Consider the following 10618-nt stretch of genomic DNA (forward strand, 5'->3'; position numbering starts at 1 on the left):
ACCTACAGTTATTCATTGCGACAACCAAAGTTGTATAAAACTTTCAGTGAATCCGATGTTTCATGACATATCCAAACATATTGAGATTCCATATCACTATGTGCGAGACATGGTAGACATGAATGTGATCCAGTTGGAATACATTTGTACAGGAGATCAGATAGCAGATATTCTTACCAAACCACTTTCCATGGTGAAAGTTGAGCACTTCAAAAAAGGTCTTGGTATGATTGAAATTTAATTTGCTTTGTACTCCTATACTTATTAAGATGTTTAATGTGTAAACTTCTTTGTCGTGATATGACTTTTATGGGCTCCACCCCCTGTGTACATTTCTAAGAGGTGACGACCTCTCAGATAATGAACACTTGTATGTAGACATTATAAGGTGACGATCTTATAGTGATCAAACCAGATATCATGTGTGATTCTTGGTGTATCATGCATGTGCCATGATTATGTTGCAGTAGAGACATTTGGAAATGTCAGTGCACATACCACAAATTGGATTTAATTATTTTTATGTATTTATTTATAGTATTGCTTACTTTGCAATACTGATATCACGTGCTTAGGTGATATCTTGTCATCACAAGTTGATGTGATGAACTTTTGTATCACGTGTTTAGGTGATACTTCATGTCACATGCTTAGGTGATGTGATTTCTTGTATCATATGATTGATGATACTTCATGTCACATGTCTAGGTGATATGATCCCCCAGAGAGTAAGATTATAAGACTACATAAGGATACTGACCATCATGAGAAATTTGATGCTAGATATGTTGTCTATCATTTATCTTCCCTAGCTAAGAGGGAGTGTTGATACATGATAGCCTCGGTAAGATAAATGATTGAATGAGAGATAAATGAAGTCTCTCATTCAATCATCTCTCTCATCGATAGACTATGATAAGACTTCATTTATCATTCCTTTGTCTGATGATTATTATAACTACTCTTCTATATGTTATTTTCGGTTTCTCTTATACCAATAATGATGATCGTATGCATGATCATTTAAGCTAATGTTGATATTCACATAGACGATCTTGCTGTGATCGTATTTCTCAATATATATATATATATATATATATATATATATATATATATATATATATATATATAACCTTGCAAACAAATCCCAATTAATATCGGGTTCTTAACCAATGCTTAAATACTGATTAACATCGGTTATAAATCGTAATGCACAGAACACCGATTAGTATCGGTTGTATTTATTAAATACTACACATCGATTGGTATCGGTTAACTACGATTATGGTTTGAAGAGGCATGATCAAGTAATATCTTGATCGGTCATGTCTAATAGACATGACCGGTCAAGTTATTACTTGATCCCCTTTGGTTGCATGTACATATATACCGATTGGTGAATGTTGGAAGATCATCGAAATTTATAAATTCTCTTTCTCCATCTGCAACATACCATATAATAATCAGATTTATTATATAATGAATTCACAATTACATGAAAGATACGATAACATTATATATCTTTCTCATTGAATAGAAAATTGAAAACATTTACAAGAGATACATAGAGAAAAATAAATTAAAGTTTAAACCATAAATAGTAGAAAATAGTTTTTATTGTTTATATTCATATTGCTAATTACATAGGCAAATATTCAGTTAACTTTTTAAGAGGGCAGTCACCATATACACCAAATAGTTGTCCAAGTCTGAGATCAAATAGGCAAATATTCAGTTAACTTTTTAAGAGGGCAGTCACCATATACACCAAATAGTTGTCCAAGTCTGAGATCAAATATTATCCAAGTATATGAAGTAACTGAGGTTAAAATTTATGAGATAGTGATCCAGCTACTGCTAGGAATTAAGTAAAGGTGGAAGCCATTTTGAGTGATTGTTAGACTCTCGGTGTGATTGAGGCGAGGAGTTTCGTAGGGGTAGTTCAATATTTGAGAAAGCTTGTCAAATCTGTTCCACAATTGCAATGCTTTATATTCCATTATGGCAATGGGTTAAGTCCTTTATATGGGACATAATTCAACAAAAGGCATTTGTTTAGTTGAAGTAAAAGATTAGCAAGTCACTGGCTTTGGCAATACTTCCTTGCAACTACTATTTTAGGTGGAGACAAAAGTTAATGATAATGTTTGGAGGCTGTTTAATTACAAGTATGTAAGCTTGTTTGTTATCTTTCAGATTTATTTCATGGAGCACTCTGGATATACTGCTCATATAATGTTTTGATGTCTTTGTCTGAGCAAAAATCAAATATATTAATTATTAATTAAAAGTCATATAAAAACATATAAAAATCATATGCATACATTAAAAATTAAATATATACATAATTATTAATTTATAATTTTTTATATAACTATTAATATATGTTAATAGTATATAATAGTTTAAATTTTAAAACTACATTATAATTTTAATTATAAACTACAGGGGTTCACTCCTTCCTTGTCAAAGTGCCATCTATACTAGTGCATAATAGTTATAATTTTAAAATTAGTGTATAATATTAATTATATACTAGTTCGCATCAGAATCCATGGGGCAGGGTGTGCGGAGAGATCGGGTCATATTTAAGCCACGATTTAGAGCAAATTTGTCAGCTACTTTGACACTATCCCACATGCTCTTCACAATTTAGGATGATTGAGGCTCTTTCAAATTTGGTGATGACCACTCTTGCTCCTCCCCCTCCTCTGTTTAGGGTTTTTTAGAGATCAGAAAGAAAACTAAGAGACAAAATAACAAACTGTTTCCATGCCAATTCCATGCTGCTCTGATTTTGTCCCAGGATCAACCCTATTTATGAGTGATTTGATAATTTTGTAAGTTTTTCTAGGGTTTCATGGTTTTTTCAATTATTTTTTGACATTTTTTTTGGATTTTAACACAACTAAATGCAGAAAATTGAAAATTGGGTCTAATTTCTTGGGAAAAAATTGGCTGGCTCCATGATTCAGGATTAATCGGGCATAATTATGATTTTTTTGCAGATTATTGCTTCTTTGAGTTGAATAAAGTACCAAAGATTTTAAACAAGATGAGGAAGTGGCATTCACTTGTTCCCTGACTGCATATTTATGTTAATTTGTTTTCATGTTTTGTTCATTTTCCTTCATTTATTTATTGTTTTATAAAATTGAACACATTAAAATTTAAATATTGTTTTAATTTTTAATATATTAAAATTAATATCTTAAAATGTTTAATTGAGATTATTAATTTTTAATATATGTAATTGAATATATTTAGTATTTAAAATATTTTAATATTCTTAAATTTGTATAAGGCGAATATCTTTCCAATTTTTTTTCTTGTCAAATTTCATTTGAGTTTTATTGTTGCCGAACTTGAACTTTGTGGCATAGATTAGCAATATTGGAAACAGAAGATCCATATTTTTCTTAAATGCATTTCCATGTAATACGTTTTGAGTGAGTTACTGTTGTTTTCAGAAACTGAATTAGAATGTTTTGATTCGTTTTTTTTTTTAAAATATCAACTTATGTAAGAGTTGAGAGAATTAGGGAAACATATGCAAATTGTGTAGGTAATAATTTGTGAAACATGCATATAGCGGTTCTTTTGAAATCGGATTAGAACTTATAGTTCTATACTATACACTAATTAATTCATTATAGATATGCATAAGTTTTGTTTCAGGATTCAGTAATGGTAGTGTAAATTAATGTGGTCTCTTCTTTGCAAATGCAGATAGTTGAATGTCGGCGTGTGCTGAAATGGACATATGCATATGGGTATTATCTTCCAGAAATTGAGTATACAAAAAGGCAATTCTTTGAGTACTTGCAAGGTATGCTTGCTATTAAGCAGTATATAATGGTGGCCTGTAGTAATTATTGTGGTTTCTAATGCAAGATAAAAGCGTTTTGCACCTTCCTTTTCAGGTGAAGCTGAATCTGGTTTAGAACGACTTCATCAGTGTGCTGAGAAAGAATTGCAAGGTTATATTGATGGTGAAACTTCTGTAAAAGATTTTAATGATTTCCGCACAAAGCTTGCTGGTCTTACTAGGTATTTTCCGATTCTAAATTTAGTTTTGCATATGTTTACCTGTTTTTAGTGTATCTCCATTATCCTTAAGGGTTTTTTATTGTTACAGTGTAACACGTAATTATTTTGAGCATCTGGTTCAAGCTTTGGAGAAAGGTTTGTCTGATGTAAATAATACACAAGCTGGAGCTAAAGGCAGCAGTTCTAAAGCCTCTGCCAGCAGCAAAGTAAGAGGGAGATCAAAAAGGGGTACAGATGACACTAAGCACTGGTATTGAGGTCTACCACAATCCTTTATTTTCAAGCATTCTCTGGTAAGGCATTTAATATGAAGCAAGGTTACTGGTCTTTATAACGTCTCTGTTTGTTGCAGATGAAGTCTACCTTGTAGGATATGTGTTAAAGTTCAGATGACCTTGGGAGAATGTCTTTCCTTGGTTCTCTTCAAGTTGCATGTGCGATTTTTTGTGGCACCTGTAAATCTTTGGTGTTGTATATCTGCTGGTGTTGTTGACCTTAGCCCAATGAATACAATAGTGTATTGGGTAGGGGCAAACATGGATATTTTAAGATATCATTCAAGTATAGGAGAAGCAGATGACGTCAGTCACTGTCCAAGGTGTTAACCGAGTGTATGGCGGTTTGTTGTCATAAACTGTGTGTTTATGGCTGGCCATGGTGAAATGGGCTTTTAATTCTTCCTTCAATTACAGATCACTCTTGTTGTATAGGCTGGTAGGCTGTGATGTGTAATCAGTTTTCAGGTCTTAATAGCAATCCAAAACTTATTGTTATAATGATGTTCAAGTATTTCTTTTGTCAAGTGAAGCATGAGAGAGGTGGTGTTGCTCTGTAACCAAAAGGAATCTCTATGCTCATTTGTATGCGGTCTTACGGAGCACTGTTCTTCAAACAAAGAAAACAACTGGTTTGTAATGTAACTGGACATTTTATGAATCTTAGTCAGTATAATCTTTTGCAGCAGAACATGTTTCCTGTAATATATTTATCATAAATCCACACTTGTTGCTTGGATGAATGTGGATGAGCTTTATTATCTTTAATGTGTTCAATATTTGCAGCTAGACATAATTATTCTGCCAGGGCATGCTTCCTTTAACATAGCTATTCATCATAAATCTTGCAAAATGTTATCACAACTGTTATCACTGGAGTTTAGGTGGACCTGTTTCAATCGATTTAAGTTACAGAGGGCTTTATTTACATAGTCGCATGCAAATTCAATGTTAGGTTTATCTCTGTGGCACCGCCTAAAATGTGGCCTGAGGCCGACTTCTAAATGGACAAATATTTTATATTTTTAATCACTTGGTTCTTAACCTTTTTTAATTTCATACGAATCATTACTAGAATTCAGTAGAAGCTTAAATCAATACTCGCTTTAAAAAATAAAAGGAAAAAGCAGCATTAAGATTGTTTTCAACAAAAAAGCATTTTTGAGTAACTAAGAATTTTGTTGCACAATAATATTGACGTCTATTTCTATGTAAAAACTATGATAAAGGGAGGGAATTGTGAGAGAATTTCGTCGACTTCAACATTAGTATCCATCTATAATTTTAATACAAACTACTCGCTGAATCAATACACGCTCTTATAACTTTTAAGATTGTTTCCCACAAACATTTTGATTTTGACTACCTGTCGATTTTGCCGCACAATAATATTGCATGTCTACTTCAGTATTTCTACATGTAAATTAATGATATAAGAGAGGAAAATGTTTGAGAATATTGTTAATCTTAACTTGAACATCCACCTACTTGCTTAATATAATCTACCTGTTGAATCATATTTGTAAAATTCAAAATCAATACGCGCTCTTACAAAAGAAGAAAAAAGTAACTCTAGGATTGTTTACCACAAAATACATCTTTGACTAACTATCGACTTAATTGCAAAATAATATTCCATGTCTATTTGGAAGTACAAACCAAGATTGTAGTGAGAATAATATTATAAAATGTGTAAAAATATTGTTGACCTCAACTTGAGCTGTAACTAACTTGCATAAGATAACCTCTGTGTAAACTTGAAAAAGTCCCTATGGAGTAGGATGTATAGGAGTTTACGGCATGTAACCAAAAGAAGGAAAAACATATTTCTCCCTAAAATTGCATAAATTGACCAAGTTTACTAGCATGTAATAAGTAATTGCATTACAAAGTCACTCCAAACTCTCTCATGAAACAATAATTTCATTACAAAGTCACTCCAAACGCTCTCATGAAATATTTATTTAAGCTACATTAGTGTTTTTCATTGCTTTTCACTAATTCTACATTTGATAAACTAATACAAACATTGCAATCATAGTATATATAGAAATTCATAAAAAGATATTCCAATACATCGTGGGAAGTTCATTTTAGAAATCAGCATATGAAGAAATAGATTTCTAAACTAAATATACTTTTAATAGGTTTTAAATTTTATTGACTTGATATACCATCTTTTCTTGTAACATTCATACACTTAAAAATTCAAAATTAGAAGTTTCAAATTGCATGGAGCATTTATATGACAAGGGCTATGCACACCCTTTACTAGAGTAATTTGACGTAGGTGTTCTAAGAGAGAATAAACAAATCAATTTTGAGAGATATAATCTTTTTTAAATCAATCTTAGATATCTTAAAATGCTATCTCCCTTAAACCAATCTTAGATGAGAGATATAATCTTTTTTAAATCAATCTTAGATATCTTAAAATGCTATCTCTCTTAAACCAATCTTAGATGTTTGGGAGTGCAACTTCTATATAGTAACATCTAATATATTAATTAAATGATTTAGATGAGATGTTAGTTGTAAACATTAATATTGTCAAAATATACAAAAACAAACTTACAAAGGAATTTTTGAGTATTATTTTGTTTATCAATGCTTACTTGTGGTAAGAGCATATCAAAGTGATAAAGGCAGGATTCATATTGAACAACTTAAACTTGGATGAGTATCTCAATCAATATTAGTTGAGGGTTAAATCTTTAAAATATCCTTATTTGGGAGGGTCTACATTTAAAATGTACTTTTTGAACTTATTTAAGAGTGATGTTGTTACTTTATTAATATTATAGATGAAAGTATCTATCATTTTTTCTAACTAAGACCATTGATAAAACATTAGGGGTCAAAGAGATTAGATTTTCATAGTCCATTGTGAATCATATCTTTTTCTTCTGGATTCAACTATGTAGGATTTTTTTTGCATCTTTACTTTAAAGCATAATTCATTCCCAGGATGGGCATCAATCAGAGAGATTAGATTTCCATAGTCAATTGTGATTCACATCTTTTGCTTTTAGATTCAATTGTGTAGGAGTTATTTTGCATCTTTGCTTTGAAACATAATCCCCTTCCATGAAGGGCATCAATTAGGGGTGTTACTAACTATTATCCTACTCTTTAAATATCATGTATAAGCCTTCCATTTCTAACCTCTAAATGTAGCTATATTTACAAGTGACTAGTATTATGGATAAATCTATTTCTAGGGGCATGGAATGAGTAACTACTCGAGGCCAACCTCTTACCGATGCATCACAATCGTGCATGACCAAAAACCTTTAATATGGTTGAATAACAGGAGTTCTTGATACACTTGAAGACATGAGGCCTAAGTTTGTGTAATGAGGGTTATGTCTAATAGTTTGATGTGAGAGGGCAACCCACTCTTTTCCTTTACTTTCACAAGACAATTTTTGTAAGCTTAGCTAAAAATGACAAATGTCTCAATTTTCTATTCTCTCCCAAAATTATATACCTCATCAACACAAAAGGGTTTGGGGTCAACCTAGTGATGAAATACCGATGCAAAACCACTAAAAAATAAAAATAAAGAAGAATATTTCAAACTCTTAGGATTGCTATTATGCACTAGAGAAGAGCATATGTATCCAACTTATGTAAAATGGTGAATTAGATAATTTTTGGTTCTCAAGATTGCCTAAACAACATGAGAGAAAAACACACTTAAATCCAAATAGTGAAACAATATTTAATCTAAATAAATAAAGCAAACAAGTTAATTATAAGAACTTAAAGACAAATGTGTTATGGTTTCAAATTGAACTCTTTAGCAAGTGAGGTTGCATGGAACACATTAGTAGTTTGGAGAATTTTTCTTTGATACAAAAGGCTTACAAGAAAATGGGTCAATAAATAGCAATGAATATCTAAATACGACCTATAAAACTAGTCTTAGAAAAATGTGAAATCAAATCTTGATGATATAATGATGGTTGTATCCAAAAACAAATGTTTGAAAAAGTACAAATAAACCATACCACTATCAAGAGGACAAAAAAATGAATTTACATAGCACCCAAATACGAACCTTTGTGAAATTTTTAAGTTTGTAAAGCTTAAAAAACTATGATTCCATAATAACAACTAAGAAAAATAATAATTTCTAAAAAATGCATTTAAAAATAAAAGATCAAGACAAAGAGCATAAATTTTTACCATATTTAAAAAATATGGTTAAGTTATGGCTCCTTTGCTAAGAGTGTGATAGAGGGGGTAAGGGGGTGGAGTCTTGTGGGTAGCTTTGATTGGTGTTGTCAAAGGATGGAGATTAATGGTGGTTGATAAGTTGTGAGGTGATTGAGTGTTTCTCGATGATTGATAGGTGAAGGTGGAGGGATGAGTGGAGGGAGAGTTGAAGAGGTGGGCAATGAATTACTTTTCCCGATTTTAAGTTAAAAATACATTTGCACTACCTTTAATTTGTTTGATTTATTCTATTTAGGACGTGCATGAATAAATCAACTAATTAATTATTTGCATGAGTGGAAGAGGTTAACTTTCAAAAAGGACATGTTGATAAGATAATTATTTGTGTGGATGAAATTATTTATAGAGCTTGTGAATAAATTGTGTGCATGAGTTGGTTTGAAAATTGATTAATTAATTAATAATAAATTGTGATGTGATATTTAGTGGATTAAGATGAGATTTAATTAACAAATGAATTTGTTTTATTTAATTGATGTCAATTAGCTAATGAAATGGGATAATATGGTGAAATTAATTAATTAATTGATATGTTGATGTTAGAGGGAATTAGCTAAAATGAATTAATATGTAAAATTGACAATAAATAGAGAGAAAAATATTTTTTATTTTTGTAGGGAGGATAAACATCCTTAATATTTTTGCACTCCATGGTATTATGTGTATCAGATGTACAAATAATTGACCTCCTTTTGTTTAATTTCAAGGATCGAGAGGTATCCATTCAACGAAATTCGCCAACAACACGATCCTTGCCTCATCTCTTTAGAACATTAGGGTTTTGAATTCAACAAGCTTTGGAGAACAATATTTTCTTTTGGACTAGTTTGAACTCTTACATTTTGAGAAACAAAGGTAAGTAAGTGTTTAAGCATTGAGTGCGATCGATCAATTCAGTGAAAAATGTTATCCTTAATGTCAAACTCTCCACTCCCAACTCATAACAATTTTTTTAAATTGAAAGATGTTTGATGTAAAGACAACGTCCATATCGTAGACACCTATATAATGACCGATACACACACACACACACACACACACACACACACACACACACACACACACACACACACACACACACCACCTCGGTATTGACTTCAACAAAAATCTAAGTTGGGAAGGTTGTAGAAAAAAGATAATGTTGGGAGGTTGGAAAACATTTTATGCTTTTCAAAATAGGTCCAGAGAGGTAGACTTATGGAATTGGAAGACTATCCAAACTCTCTTTGGGCTTTTATTGCTTCTAGTTGTACTTTATGGTTGTGAAGTGTGGGCCAACAACATCTTTGATGTACAGTGGAAACAAATTGAGTAAATTAAAAAACGCTTGATTTCAAACAAGTTCAAACTCAAAAGTTCAGTCCCCAATGATATCATGTTGAGTGAAGTGGGGGCTACACCTATAGGAGCAATTGCTTTGGCGAGACTCATAAGTTATTTGAAAAGAAATGGGCAAATGGAAGAGGGTTGATGGCCTAAGGTTGTCTTCAATGGCACATTATGCATAAGAAAGAAGTCTTGGATGCGACAAAATAGCAAATGGTTTCGAAAATGGGATATATACTTGAACATGTGCCCCACAAATAATAAGGAGATCAAGGTGCATATGTTATGGATAAACTCCACAAGCTTACTTGGGATAAAGAGCTAAGGAGAAAGAAGAAATACTATATTGAAGAGTTTAACCCCTCTTGCAACCATCATCAAAAAACGTACATAGAGGCCAATATACTGTGGAAAGCTAAAATCCTCATTGCTTAATTAAGAACTAATTCCCATCAACTCCGTTGCAAAACCGGACGTTGGGAAAGACCAAAAGAAGCTTGGGAGGAAAAAGAGTGCATTTTTTGCAATTCAGGTAAAGAAACTGAAAAACACTTCATTCTTGATGGTGATGCTTTCAAGGCTAGTAGAGACAACTATGAAAACATCCTGATAGCTAGCTTTTGGGATAATTTATTCAACAAAAGGTTTGTGGAGAAGTTAGGGGCACTCATCATCACGCTATACAATAAAATAGTTGAAATACAAAAATTGGTTTTGTGAAAGGC

The 10618-nt window shown here is 31.8% G+C and overlaps 1 protein-coding gene across 4 annotated transcripts in view; it reads left to right on the top strand.

Moving 5' to 3' along the window:
* The window catches only part of LOC131048023 (probable E3 ubiquitin-protein ligase ARI8), a 45098-nt gene extending 40010 nt beyond the window's left edge, over nucleotides 1-5088 (top strand). For 3 of the 4 annotated variants that reach the window (XM_057981849.2, XM_057981848.2, XM_057981846.1), the window contains 4 exons: nucleotides 3730-3829; nucleotides 3924-4050; nucleotides 4139-4308; nucleotides 4403-5088. In XM_057981849.2, coding sequence (XP_057837832.1) covers nucleotides 3730-3829; nucleotides 3924-4050; nucleotides 4139-4307 — 396 coding nt within the window. In that variant the 3' untranslated portion in view covers nucleotide 4308; nucleotides 4403-5088. The remainder of the gene's footprint in view (nucleotides 1-3729; nucleotides 3830-3923; nucleotides 4051-4138; nucleotides 4309-4402) is intronic. The other variant, XM_057981847.2, reaches the window with a different exon arrangement.
* Nucleotides 5089-10618: the final 5530 nt, after the last annotated feature.

This window comes from Cryptomeria japonica, chromosome 6 (assembly GCF_030272615.1).
Source record: "Cryptomeria japonica chromosome 6, Sugi_1.0, whole genome shotgun sequence".
Classification (NCBI taxonomy): domain Eukaryota; kingdom Viridiplantae; phylum Streptophyta; class Pinopsida; order Cupressales; family Cupressaceae; genus Cryptomeria; species Cryptomeria japonica.